General features: G+C 44.0%; 1 protein-coding gene and 1 long non-coding RNA gene across 2 annotated transcripts in view; one reads left to right on the top strand and one right to left on the bottom strand.

The window, feature by feature from the left end:
* The first annotated feature begins 916 nt into the window (after positions 1-916).
* LOC130294637 (uncharacterized) lies at positions 917-24,425 on the top strand. The gene is made up of 4 exons (XR_008848563.1): positions 917-1,103; positions 4,066-4,165; positions 12,941-13,101; positions 24,299-24,425. It is a non-coding gene; the product is annotated as an uncharacterized LOC130294637 (long non-coding RNA).
* Positions 9,238-24,721, bottom strand: part of NARS1 (asparaginyl-tRNA synthetase 1) — a 44,899-nt gene continuing 29,415 nt past the window's right edge. Inside the window, exons 9-15 of the mRNA XM_056544736.1 lie at positions 24,327-24,548; positions 22,759-22,958; positions 21,098-21,233; positions 18,784-18,897; positions 18,254-18,385; positions 14,508-14,639; positions 9,238-10,121 (exon numbers count right to left, since the gene is read on the bottom strand). Of these exons, the coding sequence (XP_056400711.1) occupies positions 9,990-10,121; positions 14,508-14,639; positions 18,254-18,385; positions 18,784-18,897; positions 21,098-21,233; positions 22,759-22,958; positions 24,327-24,548 (1,068 nt within the window). The 3' untranslated portion in view covers positions 9,238-9,989. The remainder of the gene's footprint in view (positions 10,122-14,507; positions 14,640-18,253; positions 18,386-18,783; positions 18,898-21,097; positions 21,234-22,758; positions 22,959-24,326; positions 24,549-24,721) is intronic.

Raw genomic sequence — 24,721 nt, 5'->3', positions numbered from 1 at the left:
AGCATTCCGTCAGGACGGGAACGGAGAGGGGGACAAAAGGGAACCCAGTTGGGACTCCCGGATTTTGGGCACATGAAGGCTACCCAGAAGACTATTGCGACAGTGCCACACAACTGACAACATCCAAGGGAAGAACATACATACCTCTCCAGGGAGACAGCACCAAGGGAAGAGGAGAGCAATGGCAGGACCCAAATAACAGATGGGGTCTACAGAAGGGGGCAGTGAGCATCCAGGTATAGCCGGCAAAACGCTCTGCTGATTGCTCTCACCAAAACAAGGACCCAGCGAGGTACCCCCCCCCCCTCTGTAGGTGTGAAGAGAGATGCATCCATCTTGGCAGTAGGGGAGGGGAGAGAAAAAAGGAGCAGTTGAGACGAAAGTCAAGCACTGACCATGCGAAGCCACCGATCGATGTACCCCCTGTGTAAGGGGGACTGCCAGGTACTGAAGGAGCATGCAAACGCTGCCCTGCAGCAATGGGTTAAAGCACTGGGTGAACATAGCAACCACAGGAACCCTTAGACAACAATTGCCAAAGTACGCCAGGTACTGAAGGAGCATACAAACACTGCCCTGTTGCACTGGGTGAAAACACTGGGCAAACATCGCAACCTCAGGAACCCTGTGGCAACAAACCAAGGTATGGAGGAGACATCGGAGTCTCTGGAGCAGTGATTCCCAACCGCGGTGCCGCGGAACACGTGTGTGCCGTTCAGCACTGCCCGTGGTGCCGCGGGATTTTGCCGTGATTTTTTTATTTTTTATTATTATAATTTTTTTAAATGTCCCGCCCCGGCCTGACGGCGAAGGGGGGAAGGGAAGTCTGCGTGCGCACTGCGCGCACAGCGTCCCCCTGCATCTCCTCCCGTCTCCTGTGTTCCCCTCCGTCTCCCGCGTCCCCCGTGTTCCCCCTCCTTCCTCCTCTGTTCCCTGTGTCCCCCGCGTCCCCCTCCTTCACTCTCCTTCACCCTCCGTCCCCCTCTCCCTTACGGCGCAGGGAGCCGAAAATGGGTCCCTGCCTGGGGCGGAACGAGCTGCACCTGCACCGGACTCCCGTGCCTGCTGTGGAACTGCAAGCTGCGCGGGCCGGCTTGCTTAAGGTACGTACCCTTTCCACCCCTCAGTTCACCTTCTCAACCCTGTCTAAACCCCCCACCGTCACCCAGGTACACCCTCTACCCCCCCCTGTCAGCCATGTCTGCCTCCCCCTGTCAGCCATGTCTGCCTCCCCCTGTCACCCCCCCCCCCTGTCAGCCATGTCTGCCTCCCCGTCAGCCATGTCTGCCTCCCCCTGTCACCCCCCCCCCTGTCAGCCATGTCCGCCTTGTCCACCTCCCTGTCCATCTCTATCACCCTCCCCCCCCTGTCAGCCATGTAATCCCACCCTGTCACCCATGTCCACCTCCCCCTGTCACCCATGTCCACCCTCCCCCTGTCACCCATGTCTGCCTTGTCCACTCCCCAGTCTAACCTGTCACCCATGTCCACCCTCCCTGTCACCCATGTTCACCTTCATGTCACCCATGTCCCCCCCACCTATCATCCCAGTCACCCATGTCCACCCTCCTGTCATCCATGTCTGCCTTGTCCACCTCCCTGTCCATCCCTGTCACTCATGTTTACCCCCGTCTACCCCCGTAGTCTACCCTGTCACCCATGTCCACCCTCCTGTTCACCCATCTGTCCCTTTGTCACCCCAGTCCACCCCTCTCTGTCACTCCTGTCCCTCTTTTACCCCCATGTCCACCCCTCTGACCCCCTGTCACCCATGTCCACCCCCCCGTCACACATGTCCACCCCCTCTCACACATGTCCACCCCCTCTCACACATGTCCCCCCCACCTGTCCTCCCCTCTCACCCATGTCCACCCTCCTGTCATCCATGTCTGCCTTGTCCACTCCCCTGTCCAACCCTGTCACTCATGTTTACCCCCCCCCGTCTACCCCCGTAGTCTACCCTGTCACCCATGTCCACCCTCCTGTTCACCCATCTGTCCCTTTGTCACCCTTGTCCACCCCTCTGACCCCCTGTCTCCCATGTCCACTCTCCTGTCATCCATGTCCACCCCCATCCAACCCTCTGTCACCCCTGCCCATCCCTGTCACCCATGTTCACCCTCCATTGTCCACCCCTCTGACCACATCCTTGTCACCCATGTCCACCCTTCCCTGTCACCCATGTCCACCCTTCCCTGTCACCCATGTCCATCCCCCCAGTCACCCATGTTCACCTTCCTGTCACCCATGTCCACCCGCACTAACACATGTCCCCCCACCTATCATCCCCGTCACCCATGTCCACCCCCCCTCTCACCCATGTCCACCCTCCTGTCATCCACGTCTGCCTTGTCCACTCCCCTGTCCATCCCTGTCACTCATGTTTACCCCCCTGTCTACCCCCGTTGTCTACTCTGTCACCCATGTCCACCCTCCTGTTCACCCATCTGTCCCTTTGTTACCCCAGTCCACCCCTCTGTCACTCCTGTCCCTCTTTTACCCCCTTGTCCACCCCTCTGACCCCCTGTCCACCCTCCTGTCACCCATGTCCACCCCCTGTCCTCCCCTCTGTCACCCCTATGCCCCCCGTCACCCATGTTCACTCTTCTACACCCATCTATCACCCTTGTACACCTCCCTACACCCCTCTGTACACTTCTCTACACCCCTCTGTCATCCATGTACACTTCTCTACACCCCTCTGTCATCCATGTACACTTCTCTACACCCCTCTGTCATCCATGTACACTTCTCTACACCCCTCTGTCATCCATGTACACTTCTCTACACCCCTCTGTCACCCATGTACACTTCTCTACACCCCTCTGTCACCCATGTACACCCATCTGTCACCCATGTACACTCCTCTATACCCCTCTGTCACCCATGTACACTTCTCAACACCCCTGTCACCCATGTACACTCCTCTATACCCCTCTGTCATCCATGTACACTCCTCTATACCCCTCTGTCATCCATGTACACTCAACTACACCCCTTTGTCACCCATGTACACTCCTCTACACCCCTCTGTCACCCATGTACACCCATCTGTCACCCATGTACACTCCTCTACACCCGTCACCCATGTACGCTCCTCTACACCCCTGTCACCCATGTACACTCTTCTGCACCGCCGTCACCCATGTACACTCCTCTATACCCCTTTGTCACCCATGTACACTCCTCTACACCCCTCTGTCACCCATGTACAACCCTCTATACCCCTGTCACCCATGTACAACCCTCTATACCCGTCACCCATGTACACTCCTTTACACCCCTGTCACCCATGTACACTCCTCTACACCCCTCTGTCACCCATGTACACCCATCTGTCACCCATGTACACTCCTCTATACCCCACTGTCGCTCATGTACACTCCTCTATACCCCTCTGTCACTCATGTACACCCCTCTGTCACTCATGTACACTCCTCTACACCCATCTGTCCACTCCTCTACACCCGTCACCCATGTACGCTCATATACACCCCTTTGTACATTCCTCTACACCCCTTTCACCCATGTATGCTCCTCTACACCCCTGTCAGCCATGTACACTCCTTTACACCCCTCTGTCACCCATGTACACCCATCTGTCACCCATGTACACTCCTCTACACCCCTCTGTCACCCATGTACATCCATCTGTCACCCATGGACACTCCTCTACACCCCTCTGTCACCCATGTACATCCATCTGTCACCCATGGACACTCCTCTACACCCCTGTCACTCATGTACACTCCTCTATACCCCCCTGTCACCCATGTACGCTCCTCTACACCCCTCTGTCACCCATGTATGCTCCTCTATACCCGTCACCCATGTACGCTCCTCTATACCCCTGTCACCCATGTACGCTCCTCTACACCCCTCTAAACCCCTCTGTCACCCATGTCCACCCCTCCGTCACCCATGTACGCTCCTCTACACCCCCTCTAAACCCCTCTGTCACCCATGTCCACCCCTCTGTCACCCATGTCCACTATTCTACACCCCTCTGTCACCCATGTAAAAAAAAGAAAAAAAAGTTTGGCGCCTAATAGATTTGTTTTGCAGGTTTAAAAGGTGAAGAATTGTGTGTGGAAGAAATCGTGATGATGGCCCAGACCAGATGGAGAAGAGAAGGCAACAATGCAAATTAGAGAAGACGTCATTGGTGAGTTGCTGTATAAAGCAGCACTTTAAACTACATAAATAGATATAGTGCATTGCGTTTTTTATTGTTTTTTCCTTTTTTTCTTGCTTGTCAACCTCGGTAGCGGTGCCCCGAGGAAAAAAATTTTTCCGAGGTGTGCCCCGACCCGAAAAAGGTTGGGAAACACTGCTCTGGAGGAATCTGAACCCTGGACATCGGTGCTGGGTAAGAGACAAAGACTTGACTTGAGGAATATACGTATCAACAAACAGCATGGGGAGGTGCACCTCATTGGGGCAAACCCCAGGAACCTATGAAAAAGGGCCCAAAGCTGTGTCAACTGCTGACATAGCTCATGTCCTGCAGTATCGAAAACAGGCAGAGCACCAAACTGATTACCTCACTTCCAGTAATTGGGTATATCCTGCAAGGGAGAAGCCGACTTTTTTTTTCTATTTAGTGTCAGCACCTCCTAGTGGCAAGAGCATATACCCATCAGTATATGTGTCCCCCAATGAAAAGCGAGGGGGTTCTAATCAGTGATTGACAGCTGTGTATAAGTGCATATATAGAGCGCTGCCAAAGTAAGTAGGACCACCCACTTGGCTACTTGGTTCAGATAGAGCAGAAATTGACATGAATAAATGACAAGTTAGGGTGCATTTAAATTTTTTTACATACAGTTTCTGCAAACGGTTTTAACGTGAATGTATTCATCTGTATGAAAATAAAAATCAGACAGGTGGGAGCGACCGCTAGAGATGAGCGAATTTACAGTAAATTCGATTCATCACGAACTTCTCGGCTCGGCAGTTGATGACTTTTCCTGCATAAATGAGTTCAGTTTTCAGGTGCTCCCGTGGGCTGGAAAAGGTGGATACAGTTATAGGAGACTCTTTCTTAGGACTGTATCCACCTTTTCCAGCCCACGGGAGCACCTGAAGGCTGAACTAATTTATGCAGGATAAGTCATCAAGAAGTTCGTGACGAATCGAATTTACTGTAAATTCGCTCATCTCTAGCGAGCGCTTTGAAGGAAGAGGATGCATGCAGGCTCCCTGGCCTCGCACGCCAGCCCTGGCTCCTGGGGACAAGTAAAATAATATGCGCACAGCTCTGCTGTGACTGTTCTCACTGCTTATTCTTTTTCAAGGGGGGGGGGGGGGGGTTAAGCGGGATGTGCGGCCATCACAGATACGGTGTTCACCTGTACAGTATGCCTCCAGTTGTTTCCTCACTACAACTCCCAGCATGCCCTGACAGCCAATAGATGTCAGGACAAGCTGGGAGTTGTAGTGGGGAAACAGCTGGAGGTACACTGAATAGGTTAACTAAGGGCGGAAGTGTGCCCCACAGCAGGCATCAGTGAAGTTGTGCCTGCTGGGGAAGTCTGCCTCATAGTGAGAACACTACCAGGCAGACAAAAGGCATTTTTAATATGTAAAAAAAAAAAAGATTAAAGGCAGGGAGGGGGTTAGGGATAGATGGACAATAGGCAAGAACAGAAAAAAAGAAAGGCTGGTGGGAGCTACTACCCTTTATATGGGCACTGTCAGATTCAAAAACTTTTTATATGTAGTTCATCTTGGCTTAACCTTTCTAATATACTTCATAAGAAAATGTTATTTCCTTTTTAATAAAATCATGGCTTTGTCAAAGGTCTGAGGAGAGCTATCAGACAGGAGAAAGCACAGAGGAGTGCTATCAGACAGGAGAGAGCACAGAGGGGTGCCATCAGAGAGGAGAGAGCAGAGAGGGGACCTATCAGACAGGAGAGAGCACAGAGGAGTGCTATCAGACAGGAGAGAGCACAGGGGAGTACTATCAGACAGGAGAGAGCACAGGGGAGTACTATCAGACAGGAGAGAGCACGGAGGGGTGCCATCAGACAGGAGAGAGCAGAGGGGTGCCATCAGACAGGAGAGAGCACAGAGGAGTACTATCAGATAAGGAAAAAGCACAGAGGAGTGCTAGCTCCTCCTCACTTACTGGACTTTGTCCATGCCTGTGCTTCAGCTTGAACAAAGCCATGATTTTATAAGCCATGATCATCCGGAAAGATCCATGTACAAGCCAAACTTTTTAATTTACTTAAAAGGGGTTCTCCGGTGCTTACACATCTTATCCCCAATCCAAAGGATAGGAGATAAGATCCCTGATCGCAGGAATCCCGCAGCTGGGGATGCCCGTGATCATGCACGCGGCACCCCGTTTGTAATCGGTCCCGGAGCGCGTTCGCTCCGGGTCTGAATACGGGCGACTACAGGGCCGGCGGTGTGTGACGTCACGCTCCGCCCCTCAATGCAAGCCGACGGGAGGTGGCGTGATAGCTATCGGGACTCCCGCGATCAGGCATCTTATCCCCTATCCTTTGGATAGGGGATAAGATGTGTAAGCACCGGAGAACCCCTTTAAAGGAGATCTCCAGCGAAAATGTAATTAGCTGGTTGCTCCATTCATTTCTATGGGAACACCGAAAAGACCCGAGTACAGCTCTAGGGAATCGTCTGCACTCCCAAAGAAATTAATGGAGCGCATGCTGACCGGTAGACTACACTCGCTCCTCACTGAGAGCATCGAGGTCTCGTCCTGAAGATTATGGGTGGCCCCAGTGGTTGGACCCCCTGCGATCAGCTAATTATCCCCTATCCTGTGGATAGGGGATAAGTACATTTTTGCCGGAGTACTCCTTTAAGCGAAAAAAATACCGAAGATATATGTATAAAAAAGAAAAAGACAAAGCACTGACTAGGATGTAGTTACTGTGGCTTCTCTATTCGTTCAAACAAACAGTCGGGCGTATAGCAGTGCGGGGAGGCTGGTGGAAGAGACGCGGGGGTAAGGAGCGACGGGCCGTTCTCGCGCCTCGGCGCGAGAACGGCCCATCACTCCTTACCCCCGCGTCTCTTCCACCGGACTCCCGACTGTTCATATGAACGAATAGAGAAGCCACAGCAACTACATCTTAGTCAGTGCTCCGTCTTTTTATTCTTATACTATTTTCATGTTTAATGCTGGATTCTTACGGTGTCAGCACCCGAGTTGATGTCAGCCAGCTTCTAGGGAGCCGTACTGCCACGGCATGAACTGCATTTACCTTTGATCCTATGGGTAGTGCCTTGAAGTGTCCTATTGGTCATATTATGTATACACATACATACACATATATATATGAATCTTGCTCTCTCCCCCCCTTCTTTTATGACTGGGTTTACACTAGACATATTTGTATGTCCATATAAAAGCCAAAGAAGTCCTGGGCTGGGACTTGCAGATGTAATACGGATATAAAAATACATCCATATTCGACTAATGTAAACCCAGCCTCCGTCTATAAGATTTACTTCTGCATTACTTGTCCTCCACAGTGATGTGTGACTCCGCTTACAGAGACATTGTGATCTCCAGCTAATTCTTTTATTTTGTGACTGGGTTGCTATGGATTGGTTTCGGGAACATGTACTGCTACGAAAGATAAAACAGAACAGCAATGGATGGTACAAAATGAGATCTAAAAGAAGGATTCTGTCCAGTCACACACGTTCTTCATGGGGTCCCAGGCAGCTTCAAGACATCACAAGTGCAGTCATTACTGAGGTCTCAGTGTTGCTAAGAATGAATAGAACTCTCTTTAGATATTCACAGTCAATATGGCAATTTTATCAAGGGGGGATAGAAGGATCAAAAAGCGGAAGGGGGGGGGGGGGGCGCAACGACAACATGTAGGCCGTCTTATGGCCACGTAGCATTTAGTTGCCACAAATTTATTCTTTTTTTTCCTCCAAAAAAAGCTACATTTTACTTCAATTTGCATAATTATTCAGTCATGCAAATTGTGGTAAAATTGCATAATTTTTTAACAAGAAAAAATTTTTTTTATAATAAATGCATAAAAAAAAGTACAAAAAAAAAAGAATTGTTTAAATAAAAATAGAAAAAAAATTGGAAAAATGCGACGCGGTACCTCTAATTAAACACCACATATGAACACAGCCTTCTAGGATGTTCCACATAAAATTTTTCTGATCAATCAGACAGACAGGGTCATAATGCCTTTAGAGATAAGCGAATTTACAGTAAATTCGATTTGTCGCAAACTTCTCGGCTCGGCAGTTGATGACTTATCCTGCGTAAATTAGTTCAGCTTTTAGGTGCTCCGGTGGGCTGGAAAAGATGGATACAGTCCTAGGAGACTCTTTCCTAGAACTGCATCCACCTTTTCCAGCCCACCGAAGCACCTGAAAGCTTAACTAATTTATGCAGGAAAAGTCATCAACTGCCGAGCCGAGAAGTTTGTGACGAATTGAATTTACTGTAAATTCCCTCATCTCTAAATGCCTTGTAAAAGCCTCACTGGGGAAAGTTAATATATAAATAAGCAGCCTTAGAGATTACAATAAATGGGGAAATTAAAAGGGGTATTCCAGGGGAAAAAAATATATATTTTTTTTTTATATCAACTGGCTCCAGAAAGTTAGACAGATTTGTAAATTACTTCTATTAAAAAAATCTTAATCCTTCCAATAATTATCAGCTGCTGAAGTTGAGTTGTTCTTTAATGTCTGGCAACAGTGCTCTCTGCTGACATCTCTGCTTGTCTCGGGAACTGCACAGAGTAGAAGAAGTTTACTATGGGGATGTGCTTCTACTCTGGACAGTTCCCGAGACACGTGTTATCAGAGAGCACGTAGACAGAAAAGAACAACTCAACTTCAGCAGCTCATAAGTACTGAAAGGATTACGATTTTTTAATAGAAGCAATTTACAAATCTGTTTAACTTTCTGGAGCCAGTTGATATACAAAAAAAAAGTTTTTTCTTGGATAACCCCTTTAAAGCATTGATCTGACTGATTCTGATGGGGAACACTGATTTCTTTTGCTCTAGTTTTTATAGATCTGGATAAACAATTGTCGTAGACATAAAGATCAGGTCAGTCAAAGAATCTATAACAGGCGTTATCCCAACCAGGGTGCCTCCAGCTGTTGCAAAACTACAACTCCTAGCATGCCCGGACAGCCAAAGGCTGTCCGGGCATGCTGGGAGTTGTAGTTATGCAACAGCTGGAGGGAAACTGGTCGGGAAACAAGTCAAGTATGACAAAAAAAAAAAAAAAAAAAAAAAAAAAAAAAAAAAAGGTTTGGGTCCAGTTAAGAATTACACAGCTAAATGGGTTACTGCATTGTGAATCCATAGATACCGTGACTGGAAAGTACAGTGGTTACGTATGTCAGCTATCTACAGATGTAGCAGAGCTATATTTGCCATTTCGCTAGCATGGATAAGATGTTTAATGTTTACTTGCAGCTCTACATAAAGCTTTATTCACATTTGCACTGTAGATTTTGTCATTCAAGGGTAAGGTCACACATGTATATTGCCGCTGCTACCTACTGATGTCAATGGATAGCAAAACCAGCTGCAGAAAATCTGCAGCATACGGCAGGTGTGACCCTACTATAACGAAAAATAAAAATAAATTTGGGTCAATATGGTGTAACATATTTGGCAGACAACTTGCAGATGTGAAAGGAGTCCAATACTGCAGATCATACACGGATTCATCACTAAATGTCAAACTCGGCTCTGCTACATCTGAATCTATAAGAAAAGAACATGGTGGGTATACCCGGCTGATGTATAGACGACCTGTCACTGGGAAGTTACCATTTACACAGCCATTGCTGGACGGTGAATGAATGAGTGATGAGATTCTAAACAACTAACACATTGGTTCTGGAAATGTCCTGATAAAAGCAGCAGCAGGTAGGTTGGTAGGTAGGTGGTCTTTTCCCACAAGACGAGATGAGGAATCCCTCTACCAGGTGACGGTGGTCTTCGCGGGGTTAAGGCGTACAGCGCTGGACAAAACGGGGGTACAGACAGACGTCCCGGATGTGGTGCCTGTTGAGGATCCATGTGAGGAATCTCTCCAGACCCAAACCGTACCCCCCGTGAGGGCACGTGCCAAACTTACGCTGTGAAGCAAGAAGAGAGAAAATTTAATTCTGGTTATAGATCTATATATTACATTTTTCGACCTTATATAGTGCACACATAGGGGGTATTTATCAATTTTGCCTGTTGACCGTTTCTTTTTAACCCTTTTTTTCACTTTGTATTTTTGTGGACGTGCACCAAATGTGTCATTTGGTGCACGTTGTTAGTAATTTTGGCGCAAATGTTGAAATCAGCGCCTTTTACACAGAACCTACCGCCACAGAGGACGCGTATTTTACCCTGTAGAGCAGCCATTTCGGAGTCCCTCCTGCAGTATATCAACAAGCGACGTGAGTTCTTTTCTTTTGTTGGGTTTATAGCCACCATGTGAAATGGATTTTATTTTTATTTTTTGGTTACTTTTAGCGCTTACCTTTCCTGAACCTAAGGGGCCATGTCCAATGCTGGCTCAACGGAGGGTGAAGGCCCCTCAGAGACAACTATGTCGCAGATAAGTATTGCGAAGCTCCGGAGGCGTCGTTGCTTTCACAAAAAATAATATATATTTTTTTATGTATTTTGATGCCTTTACATTTTCTGACATTGCTGTGTTTTTTCCATGTACAAAATTTCTTGGCGGTGAATTGCGCCAAAAAACACAAAAAAAAAAAAAAAAAAAAAACTAAAAAAAAAAGGCGCAAAGTTGCGCCAAAGATCGATTGGTGCAAATGATGAATTACTGACCAAAGTAAAAAATCACACACAGGACCGTGTGATTTTTGAGAAAGTTTAAAAAAATGACAGTGGAGAGAATGCGCCAAACTTTGGTGCAAAAAGAAACTGCGCCAAAGTTACGAAAATAAAAAAACACAAATCCATTGATAAATACCCCTCATATTCCACAGGTTACAATTGCTCACATTAGTACCTGGAGCTTACAGTCTAACCATGTGACCATATTGATTGAAAAAAAATAAAAAATAAAAATTTCACTTTTACCCCCGAATTATTGTCATAGAATACAGAAGATATATATTATATTATATTATATATTATATATTATATATTATATTATATATTATAATTTATAATATATTATAATTTATATTATATATATATTATATATAATTTATATTATATATATATTATATATAATTTATATTATATATATATTATATATAATTTATATTATATATATATTATATATAATTTATATATTATATATAATTTATATATTATATCTAATTTATATATTATATCTAATTTATATATTATATCTAATTTATATATTATATCTAATTTATATATTATATCTAATTTATATATTATATCTAATTTATATATTATATCTAATTTATATATTATATATATCTAATTTATATATTATATCTAATTTATATATTATATCTAATTTATATATTATATCTAATTTATATATTATATCTAATTTATATATTATATCTAATTTATATAATATATCTAATTTATATAATATATCTAATTTATATATCTAATTTATATATATTATATCTAATTTATATATATTATATCTAATTTATATATATTATATCTAATTTATATATATTATATCTAAATTATATATATTATATCTAAATTATATATATTATATCTAAATTATATATAGTATATCTAAATTATATATATTATATCTAAATTATATATATTATATCTAAATTATATATATTATATCTAAATTATATATATTATATCTAAATTATATATATTATATCTAAATTATATATATAATATAAATTATAATATAATATAAATTATAATATAATATAAATTATAATATAATATAAATTATAATATAATATAAATTATAATATAATATAATATATATAATATAATATATATAATATAATATATATAATATAATATAATATATTATAATATAATATATAATATAATATATAATATATAAATTGGTGGCCATTTTCCTCTTCACTTACCACTAGTGGTGCATGGCGTCTAACAGGGACTAGAGATGAGTGAACTTACAGTAAATTCGATTCGTCACGAACTTGTCGGCTCGGCAGTTGATACTTATCCTGCATAAATTAGTTCAGCTTTCAGGTGCTCCCGTGGGCTGTAAAAGGTGGATACAGTCCTAGGAGACTCTTTCCTAGGACTGTATCCACCTTTTCCAGCCCACCGGAGCACCTGAAAGCTGAACTCATTTACGCAGGATAAGTCATCAACTGCCGAGCCGAGAAGTTCGTGACGAATCGAATTTACTCAAAGTTCGCTCATCTCCAACAGGGACTTTGTGGGGTGTATGCTTCCATGAAACCCTTCTGACTATAATGGGGCACTCATGCAAATCCTTATCAATCTTGACAAAGGTCTCACATACAGAAGCGGTAAGCGGGATTGTTTTTTCCCCCCATAGAATTATGTATTTTTTTCCCCCTATAGAATAACACATAGTATAGGGCAGTGTTTTACCAACCAGAGTGCCTCCAGCTTTTGCAAAACTACAACTCCCAGCATGCCCGGACAGCCTTTGGCTGTCCGGGCATGCTGGGGGTTGTAGTTTTGCAACAGCTGGAAACACATTGTTTAGGGTTATAAGAGGTTTCATATGGGAAAAAACCAAGGACCCAATTACATAGGATAATTATTGCCTGAATAGTCCGTGATTCATTTAACTGTAAACTGCGTTTTCCGTATTAACTGCGGTTGATACGGTTGAGATTTAATTTTAGATATTGATTCTTTAGGCCGTCTTTCACATTATGCGGCTTTTTAGTGGGTCTTTCGCTTTCTGTTTTTTGAAAATATACTTCTCGTCTGAAATAACAAATAGTTTTGTCGCTTTTGTTCCACGATTCAGGAATAGCATTACACTATGGAGAAGTTCAGCCGCTGGTCACATTAAGCGGTTTCTATGGATGTCAAGACGTGCTGTTGCATATGCGGCTGGGAAGTGGTTAAACCGAGTCTACGAGTGGGTTGATTACTCCTCACCTAAGCAGCTCTCAACATGCTTTGAAGGTAGAATGTCAGTTCCGACTCTGAGGCGGGTAGGTGTATTCACGGTGGGGTTGGCATTGTCCAGTATGTATTTAAAGGGGTAATCCAGGAAAACATTTTAGAGATGGGATATAGGGTAGATGGGATATAGGGTAGATGGGATATAGGGTAGATGGGATATAGGGTAGATGGGATATAGGGTAGATGGGATATAGGGTAGATGGGATATAGGGTAGATGGGATATAGGGTAGATGGGATATAGGGTAGATGGGATATAGGGTAGATGGGATATAGGGTAGATGGGATATAGGGTAGATGGGATATAGGGTAGATGGGATATAGGGTAGATGGGATATAGGGTAGATGGGATATAGGGTAGATGGGATATAGGGTAGATGGGATATAGGGTAGATGGGATATAGGGTAGATGGGATATAGGGTAGATGGGATATAGGGTAGATGGGATATAGGGTAGATGGGATATCTCTATCTATATATCTATATCAACTGGCTACAGAAAGTTAAACAGATTTGTAAATTTCTTCTATTAAAATTTTTTAATCCTTCCAATAATTACCAGCTGCTGAAGCTGAGTTGTTCTTTTCTGTCTGGCAACAGTGCTCTCTGCTGACATGTCTGCTTGTCTCGGGAACTGCACAGAGTAGAAGAGGTTTGCTATGGGAATTTGTTTCTACTCTGGACAGTTCCCAAGACAGGTGTCATCAGACAGCACTGAGATAGAAAAGAACAACTCAACTTCAGCAGCTCAAAAGTACTGAAAGGATTAAGATTTTTTAATACAAGTAATTTATAAATCTGTTTAACTTTCTGGAGCCAGTTGAAATATATAAAAAAATAAATAAATTGGATAACCCCTTTAAACCCAAATGTGACATGTATCAGTGCCATGACTAAGAGCTTAGGCTCGAAACGTGTCGGCGTTTCACTCCTATGTTTTACTGAGTACCATATCAATTGCCGCTATGGTGGCATACCATTTTTAATGTGCACAATTAAACGATAACTTGTTTTTTCCGGGAGCTGGATCCACCCTTTTCCACTTGATTGCCTTAATAGATCAACGTCACCCTGTATAATAGGGCCAAAGATCAGCAGGCGAATAAGTCATTTTGACCCACTAAAAAAAATAGTCATGCTTACATCTCCCTGTGTAATAGGCTCTTGTATAATGTGTGGCCAAGGCTGACTATACAGAGATATCTTTATAATAAAGCAGAGCAGTGAAAACAACTTCATGACCTGCAAATCCTTCAGGAAGATTGGGAGCTGCAGTTTACAGTGATGTGTATCCTGTCTATACAAGATGAGCGGCCATAATCCACAATGCTCGGCTACAGGGCCATAGCAGAGCGGGCGATAGATTCTTGTCACCGATTGGTCAAACCTATAAAGCAGAGGTTCTTACCTGATCTGTATACCAGTAGTATGGGGTTGGGTCTATCCCTTCTCTACTGTATCCTTCCAACAATTCCTCGCCGTCCCAGATACGCATTGAGCCTCCGACGATCTCCCCGACATTAGGCATGAGCACGTCCACCTGTCAGACAGGGGAGGAAAGGTAAAAATGGTAAACCCAATTAGCATTTAATGGTGATCATAAAAGAGACCTATAATACTGCTCACAGGAGACTAGGATTAAAATTGAATGTAGGTCTATGTAATATATGTCCACCGTGGGACGCCAGGGTCCTGATCCATAGGGGGTTGTCTTGGACATTGGACTTGTCTTAAAAAGGGGTTATCCAGGAAAAAATATTTTTATATATCCACTGGCTCCATAAAGTTAAAGAGATTTGTAAATTATTTCTATAAAAAAATCTTAATCCTTCCAATAATTATCAGCTGCTGAAGTTGAGTTCTTTTCTGTCTGACAACAGTGCTCTCTGCTGACATCTCTGTCTGTCTCGGGAACTGCATAGAGTAGAAGAGGTTTGCTATGGGGATTTGCTTCTACTCTGGACAGTTCCCAAGACCGGTGTCATCAGAGAGCACTTAGACCGAAAAGAACAACTCAACTTCAGCAGCTCATAAGTACTGAAAGGATTAAGATTTTTTAATAGAAGTAATTTACAAATCTGTTTAACTTTGTGGAGCCAGTTGAGATAGATAGGATAGATAGATAGATAAGTTTTTCCTAGATAACCCCCTTTAAGTGGCCACTATTAAAGGGGTTTAGCTACCATGGACACATAACCCTTATCCACAGATTAGTATAAGTGATCGTGTGGGGGTCTGACGGCTGGGACCACCTACAAATTTAAAAAATGGACTCTCAAAGCTTTTTTTCTCAATAGAGCAACAGTAAAAGCATGCCTGACCACCATTCCATTCATTGATAGCAGGGTGTTGTGCTCTTATCTAAAGCACTCCTCAACAATGAATGAAGCAGTGGTCAAGCATGCTCACTGTTGCTCTATATAGAGGGAAGATTTTAAAGGGGTACTCCAGTGAAAAACAATTGTTTTCATATCAACTGGCTGCAGAAAGTGAAATTCACACTCCAACGCGCTTCGCTCCATCACTCCCGGACGAAGCGGAGCGAAACGCATTGGATTGTGAGGTGGGGGAACACTGGAACTCTTATCTACAGCACCAGGGGTTGGTATTAGAGCTGAGCGAACTTACAGTAAATTCGATTCGTCACGAACTTCTCGGCTCAGCAGTTGATTACTTATCCTTCATAAATTAGTTCAGCTTTCAGGTGCTCCCGTGGGCTGGAAAAGGTGGATACAGTCCTAGGAGACTCTTTCCTAGGTCTGTATCCACCTTTTCCAGCCCACCGGAGCACCTGAAAGCTGAACTCAGTTATGCAGGATAAGTCATCAACTGCCGAGCTGAGAAGTTCGTGACGGATCGAATTTACTGTAAGTTCGCTCATCTCTAGTCGGTATCTTCAGCATTTGCTGTTATTCTATATGCCCTGTATCATTGTATGTATCTTGCATTTCCAGTATTGGCTGTTTTATTGCCTTTTTATACATCCACTATCTGTTATTGTAGCTATTATTATACAGTGGTCCCTCAAGTTACAATATTAATTGGTTCCAGGACGACCATTGTATGTTGAAACCATCATATGTTGAGACCATAACTCTATAGAAACCTGGTAATTGGTTCTGAAGCCACCAAAATGTCATCCAAAAATAGGAAAAAAAATGAGAATTCAACAAAAATAAGTAGATAACTAATAGAGATAAAGCAAATCCTTACATATAAAAGTAAGAAAGATCTGCTGGGAGCTGTAATCACTGTATGTCAGTGTTTCCCAACCAGAGTGCCTCCAGATGTTGCAAAACTACAACTCTCAGCATGCCCGGTCAGCCTTCGGCTGTCCGGGCATGCTGGGAGTTGTAGTTTTGCAACAGCGGGAGACACCCTCTTTGGGAAACACTGGTCTATGTAGAGGACAGAAGCTTCTTCAGGGTCCTGTACAGAACACGCAATGTCCTAAAAATAGTAAAATGGAGCCGCCCTCACCTGATACCCAAAAGGAGCAGCTAACCCTGGCACAGAGTACAGAACATGTAATACCTCCCTGTACTGTGGGGGGCGCTACCAGACACCGGTCAGTGCATGCACTTTATGACTACAGGGGTTTTACCAGTAAATGTCCATTCTGATTGGTCGGTTCTTCCAGCCCTTGACACGTTTTGCAGATTCCATAGCATTGTATGTTGAGTCCGGTTTCAAGCTACAATGGTCCAGAAAAGACAATTGTATGTTGAAACTATTGTATGATGAGGCCATTGTAAGTTGAGGGATCACTGTATATGGAGATTTAACTGGTGTTCCCCCACCGCTTGTTCTTTAACCTGTCCTGTGCCTTGTATGTTTTTAGGGGTGGGAATCAATGGGCTGTCTTGCTTAATTAAATTATGTCTAATAAAATTTATACTTTTTCATGAATTTTGTGTATCTCATTTATAGACACTAAGGGGGGGGGGGGGGTTCTTCTTGTTGTAGGTTGGTTATGGTTTATAGTAATACCCCTTGAATTTGGGTGACAATATTAAGTATTTGTGGTCATTAGAGATGAGCGAACTTACAGTAAATTCAATTCGGCATGAACTTCTCGGCTCGGCAGTTGATGACTTATCCTACATAAATTTTGTTCAGCTTTCAGGTGCTCCGGTGGGCTGGAAAAGGTGGATACAGTCCTAGGAGACTTTTCTAGGACTGTATCCACCTTTTCCAGCCCACCGGAGCACCGGAAAGCTGAACTAATTTATGCAGGATAAGACATCAACTGCCGAGCCGAGAAGTTCGTGACGAATCGAATTTACTGTAAGTTCGCTCATCTCTAGTGGTCATGTTCATGTAAGTTTGGTAAACAAAAAAACTTTAACGCATGTTCCTACGTCGGCCTTGCGCTCTTCCTGGGGACGTGAACGTCAGAAAGCCGTCAGCCTATCACCAGCCGCAGCGATGTTCCGGCTCCGTCGGTGATAGGCTGAGCCAACTGTCACGTAAGAAGCCGGCTTCTTACATGACAGTGGGCTCAACCCATCACCGGCCGAGGCAGAACATCGCTGCGGCTGGTGATAGGCTGACGGCTTTCTGACGTTCCATTCTCTGGGAAGCTGTTCTGGACCGACGGGGAAGGAGAGTTAAAATTTTGTTTACCTTTTGCATCCCGGGCATAGGGACAGTATAGAGCAGTGGTTCTGCAAACCTCCAGATGTTGCAAAACTATAACTCCCAGCATGCCCGGACAGCCATCGGCTGTCCGGGCATGCTGGGAGTTGTAGTTTTGCAACATCTGAAGGTTGAAGACCACTGGTATAGAGTGTCAGCACCGGCGGCTGCAACAAACAAGAGGACTAGGAGGGCAGCGCTTGCGGGTGACATATGTGAGTAGTACCCCGATGGGGACAGTGCAGTGCTGGGCTGATAATTTGGGGGGGGGAGAAGCAGAACAGGGCTCGCGGGTCACATATGATTAGTTCCCAGATGGGGACAGCGCAGCACTGGGCTGATAATTCATTTGTTCCCGAGGGGGAGGGGCCAAACCGGTATTGTGGTATGGGGAAAAATTCATATCGTGCAGCACAAAAATTTCGGTATTCGGTATGAACCGGTATACCGCCTCCAGCATTAAAATAGACCCTTAAAAAGTGACTGAAGCATTGAGGGTCCTAAAAGTATACTCACAGACTCGGTGAGGCGCTTATCCTCGGCACAGCGCTGCATGTAGAAAGACTTGATCTCAGCTGGGAAGCGACAAAGTAAGATTGGCTCATTGATGGCATCTGTCATCAGCCTCTCTGGGGCTTCTGGGATATCCTGGTGAAAGTATCATAGTATTTATAAAAAATGAAAAAAAAAAAATACCAAAAAAATACCGACATGACTTCTATTGCATTAATATAGTAGTTTATTTCTGGATTAAGCAAGAGGTGATGCTTGACACACAGACTCCACCTGGTGGATAACACTGAAACTACAACTATCAATTGTAGTAAATGACAGCACAGTAATAAAGAGATAGAGAATCAGCCAACATTGACTACTCTATTCTGCCGCTCTCCAGCTGTTGCAGAACTACAACTCTCAGAATAGCTGTCAAGGAATGCTGGGAGTTGTAGCTTTGCAACAGTAGGAAAGCCCCAGGTTTGAGAGCACTAGTATAGATGGTGTCAAAGGAAATTGCTTTTCTAGCCTGTAAATGAATGAACTCTTACCTCCCCAAACTCATAAAAAGTCCCATCATCCTTCTTCACATCATGTTCCTTCAACCATGCAATGGCCTCAGAGTAGTTCATTCTCTTAAATGGCCGTTTAGGGGCTTTGAATTCCTACAGAAAAAAATAAATAAAGGGAAAATAAATTCTTACATATGGCATCGAGTTTATTCCCCAGAGCCGTACACAGATTGGAATCCCTCGCATCAGCTTACACTCTACTTCCCTTTATGCAGGGGTCAAGTCCTGGCAAAAAAAAAAGAAGTGTGGGAACTCACTCAAGATTTCCCCTCAAGGGTTGGTCCTGCAGGACTCCTGCTAATGGGAACAGTGTTCCTGCTGTGGAAAAAGTGCAGGAACTCAGTTCCCACGTGTTCCTGCAGGACTTGAGCCCTGCCTTTATGGCCAGTATCTGTCCCAAAGACCACCCTTTAGGTAGCTGATTTAAATCACCCTTCTGCCCCATGTGTATTGCCTCTCTATGCTATGCCCTAGGAGGAACAACTTTTTACTACAGTTTTGAGTGGAAACTTGTTGGAATTGATAAGGAGCCATTTTGTTTGAAGGGGTACTCCCGTGGAAAACATTTTTTTTTTTTTTTTTTAAATCAACTGGTGCCAGAAAGTTAAACAGATTTGTAAATTACTTCTATAAAAAAAAAAAATCTTAATCTTTCCAGTACTTTACTACAGAGGAAATTCTTTTCTTTTTGGAACACAGAGCTCTCTGCTGACATCATGACCACAGTGCTCTCTGCTGACATCTCTGTCCATTTTAGGAACTGTCCAGAGCAGCAAATGTTTGCTATGGGGATTTTCTCCTACTCTGGACAGTTCTGGACAGTGTTTTTGCACTTTGCTCTTTTCCTCCTTACCTTAAAAAAATCATAACTTTCAATTTTGCCCCTAAAAATCCATATTATTGCTTATTTTTTGCGCCACCAATTCTACTTTGTAATGACATCAGTCATTTTACCCAAAAATCTATGGCGAAACAGAAAAAAAAAATCATTGTGAGACGAAATTGAATAAAAATACACCATTTTGTAACTTTTGGGGGGGCTTACGTTTCTACACAGTACATTTTTTGGTAAAAATGTCACCTTCTCTTTATTCTGTAGGTCCATATGATTAAAATGATACCCTACTTATATAGGTTTGATTTTGTCGTACTTTTGAAAAAAATCATAACTACATGCAGGAAAATGTATACGTTTAAAATTGCCATTTTCTGACCCCTATAGCTTTTTTATTTTCCGCGTATGGGGCGGTATGAGGGCTCATTTTTTGCGCCGTGATCTGAAGTTTTTAGCGGTACCATTTTTGTATTGATCGGACTTGTTGATCACTTTTTATTCATTTTTTCATGATATAAAAAGTGACAAAAAATGCACAATTTTGGACTTTGGAATTTTTTTGCGCGTACGCCATTGACCGTGCGGTTTAATTAATGATATATTTGTATAATTCGGACATTTACGCACGCGGCAATACCACATATGTTTATTTTAATTTACACTGCTTTTTTTTTTAAATGGGAAAAGAGGGGTGATTCAAACTTATTAGGGAAGGTGTTAAATTATCTTTATTCACTTTTTTTTTGCAGTGTTATAGCTCCCATAGGGACCTATAACACTGCACACACTGATCTTTTACATTGATCAATGGTTTCTCATAGGAAACCAGTGATCAATGATTCTGCCGCTTGACTGCTCATGCCTGGATCTCAGGCACTGAGCAGTCATTCGGCGATCGGACACCGGAGGCAGGTAGGAGACCCTCCAAGTGTCTAACAGCTGTTCGGGACGCTGCGATTTAGCCACGGACATCCCGAACAGCCCCATGAGCTAACCAGCAGTGATTTACTTTCACTTTAGACGTGGCGTTAAACATTGAACGCCGCGTCTAAAGGGTTAATAGCACGCGGCAGTGATCGTGGTGCTGCGCGCTATTAGCCACGGGTCCTGGCCATTGTTAGAGGCCGGGCCACGTCGTGGCCCCGCGTTATAGAAAGGGTAAGGACTCAGGACGTACCGGTACGTCCTTGGTCCTTAAGGGGTTAAAATGGACAGAGATGGACAGATGTAGTATTCAGCAGCTAATCAGTACTGGAAGGATTAAGATTTTGTAATAGAAGTAATTTAAAAATCTGTTTAATTCTCTGGCACCAGTTGATTATAAAAAAATAAAATAAAATAAGTTTTCCATGGGAGTACCCCTTTAACACTGATCCATCATGGAGCAGATGCAGAATCCATAGGTGTAAACAATCTGCCCAATCTCACATATCAAAGTGAGAGGCGTCCAGGCCATACCGGGTGCAGCTCCTTCACCAGCTGTGCCACGGGAGATTTCAGTACCCTGTCCACCACATCGCACACCAAGTCTTCAAGACGGTTTAGCAAATCATCAAAGGTCAAGAAGGGACATTCGGCCTCTATGTGAGTATATCTAAAATAGAGAATAAAGAGTCAAAGTGACATCTATGTAGGTCACAAAAAAAAATAAATAAATAAATAAATAAGTTTAGTCACTGTATACTACAACTTTTTTAATCTACATTGTGTTTAAAGTCCTCATTTTCCATAGCTTTAATTACTGTCAGTAAATGGAAACACGTTACACCCAGAAGCTATAATGCTGTACAGCCCTAATATTACTCAGATGAGTGTTTTCAACAACTGCATCAAACCAAGACAATGCTCTGTGAGCTAAACAGCCTGGATTCCAGACTGATACATGGTACATAGCTATTCCTGCTCTCAGCTGAGAAGTGGAGACAATTGTATCCAGTCTAGACAATGCTCTGTGAGCTAAACAGCCTGGACTCCAGACTGATACATGGTACATAGCTAGTCCTGCTCTCAGCTGAGAAGTGGAGACAATTGTATCCAGTCTAGACAATGCTCTGTGAGCTAAACAGCCTGGACTCCAGACTGATACATGGTACATAGCTAGTCCTGCTCTCAGCTGAGAAGTGGAGACAATTGTATCCAGTCTAAACAATGCTCTGTGAGCTATACTGCCCAGACTCCAGACCAGTGAAACACTGCACTAGGCAGATATTCCCTTTAACGGGGAAAATCCACAAATATACAACATATGTCAAATCTAGACCGTGCTCAAAGTGTCAAGTGGCAGGGAAGGGGGGTGGAGGGAGGAGGAGTGCATGCTGCTGATTCCCTTTAAGGGTGCGTTCACACTACGGAATTCCCACAGAATTCCACGAGCGGAATTCCGCTGTGTAAACTTAACATTAGTGTGAATGGGTCTCCGCGAGACCCTTTCACACTGCGGAATTTCAGCGGGGTACAAGTCCGCCACTGAAATTGTTCCGCGCAAAGAACATGTTCATTCTTTGCACGGATTCCGCGAGCACTGCATAGCCGTCAATGGTGATGGATCAGTGTCCCGCGGCCCTAGCGCCGAAGCATTGTCGGCAGCAGCCACCAGGCGGAATCTCCGTTCGCGGAATTCAGCGAGCGGAGATTCCGCAGTGTGAACGCACCCTAATTCTGAAAATTCACACCACACATGCAGCATACCTGCCTAGCTTAAATATTTACTTCATTTAAGTTTCAGAACTTTTTAGGATACAATTATGTAGGATTGAGGTTATGTGATTATGATTTTACATATCAAAAGTGGCTCTGAGGAAGTACAGGACTCTCTCTACACATTTCATGCTTCCTAGCCAGTCTATGAGGGGAGATTTATCAAAACCTGTTCAGAGAAAAAGTTGCTGAGTTGCCCATAGCAACCAATCAGATCGCTTCTATTTTGCAGAGGTCAAAAATGAAAGTGGCAATCTGATTGGTTGCTATGGGCAACTTAGCAACTTTTCCTCCCGACAGGTTTTGTTTGATAAATCTCCCCCTATGAGCCTCACATCTAACACCCTTCCACTTCCAGCGTTCGTACAGGACACTATATATTAGGTGCATTTACTGACCCACACGAGGTTAAATTTACTTACTCCGCTAAATGTCGTCGGGTCCTTGACTGTTCAGCTCGATAAGACTGGGCCATACAGAAAGTGTCTCCCAGAGCGGGAATACAGGTCTCCAGATAGAGCTGAGAGGACTGGGTTAAAAATGCCTCCTCTCCAAAGTAATCCAGCTTGAACAGAGTGGACCCTCCTTCTACCTGTGTCTGCACCAAGGTTGGTGGCGTTACCTGAGAAATAGGGAATAAAAAAGTTCAATATGAACATCACATGATAATCCAGCACCAATTTGCGGAGAACTTCTGAAGACCCAAGCACAATCCCAAAATAAGGAGGACAAAGTTTCCTGGCTGCAGCGTAAATGTTCTCTCTTTTTTTTTAACCATTATAATATATAGCTCTAAATTACCACCTAGCTTTCCCAGACTCCTGCATGACAAACTTACTTTACCATGATGCAGTATACAAGGATATACGATTGCATAGCTTGGCAAATTTGCTATTCAGAATCCTAGGGGCGACGTCACTCCTGCTCCACTTTCTTGTATTACGTACATTTTTGTATCATTTTTACCAGGTTTGTATTTTATGCTTGCTCTTACCGTATATACTCGAGTATAAGCCAAGTTTTTCAGCACGATTTTTCAGCACTGTCTGTCCGGGCATGCTGGGTGTTCTAGTTTTGAAACCTCTGGAGGTCCGCAGGTTGAAGACCACTGCGGCCTTCGTCATCATCCAGCACACCCCCCCCCCCCCTCCCCTTTTGTTTTGTACTCACCTCCCCTCGGCGGGAAGTTAGGGTGAGCTGGTCCGGGCCATCTATGCTGCAGGGACCGCCCGGTGGGGATGGTTAGTCGTTGCGGGCTGTCCATTTTCCTCCGGGGGGCCCTCTTCTCCGTGCTCCGGGCCTGCCCCGGACTAGTGACGTTGCCTTGACGATGACACACAGGGACATTCATGCGCAACGTCCCTGTGCTTCGTCAAGGCAACGTCACTAGTCCGGGGCCGAGGCACCCCCGGTGAAAATGGACAGCCCATAACAACTATCCCCACTGGACGGTCCCTGCAGCATAGATGGGCCGGACCAGCTCACCCTAACTTCCCACCGAGGGGAGGCGAGTACAAAACAAAAAGGGGAGGGGGTCAGTCTCTCTCTCTCTCTCTCAGTCTCTCTCTCTCTCTATATCTATATCTATATATATATATATATATGGAGACTAGTGTCTGTTTTACTTCTATGCAATGTATATTTCTGCCCCTGATTTGTACAGAGTGTATTATGTTTACATTGAATAGAAGGTAGTGATGCCCTTTTGTTCCAGTTCCCCCTGTGGGAGTTTCTTCCCTTGTGTTTTTTATGTCTTATCTTGTTTATAATGGATACAATAAAATGTGTTATTTTAACTTTAGTAAATGGATCCAAAAGTTATTTTTGATTATATATTCAGAATCCTAGAAAAGCTGGGTGATCGTTCCTTTGTGAATTGTAATAGGGGAACTATGCTAGGTTGTCCCCTAGATTTGCTCAACTTTAGTTTGAAATACCCTGAGTTTTCTTCTCATTCTGCAGACAGAAACAGAACCGATAACCCACTTACCTCATAGTAGCCCCTGTCAAAGAAGTGGTTGCGGAAGCAGTGGACGACGGCTGAGCGAACCTTGAAGATCTTGGACATGTTCTCGCCTCTGATCATCATGTGACGGTTGTTCAGCTGGACGTCCACGTCAGATTCTTCATTGATCAAGTTATCAGCTCCACCGGCCGGGGCCAAGCCGACAAGTTCCCAGTAGTCACAGGACAGCTCATGTCCACCTGGGGCCTGGAATGGTAAGAGATCCATTTCCATGAATTGTCATACCAACAGCAGTGTTTTTAGCTGAAAAAAACCCTTTTTAACATTTGCACCTTTTTAACTTTTGCTTCTATGTGTTCAACCTTGATGCTGCTGGGGGCGATATCTGGAAAGAAATATAATCTTCTTTGCCCTAGAAC

The sequence above is a fragment of the Hyla sarda genome, chromosome 1, assembly GCF_029499605.1.
Source record: "Hyla sarda isolate aHylSar1 chromosome 1, aHylSar1.hap1, whole genome shotgun sequence".
Taxonomy (NCBI): domain Eukaryota; kingdom Metazoa; phylum Chordata; class Amphibia; order Anura; family Hylidae; genus Hyla; species Hyla sarda.
The sequence above is the reverse complement of the archived record's forward strand: the minus strand, read 5'-3'. Positions and strand labels throughout refer to the sequence as shown.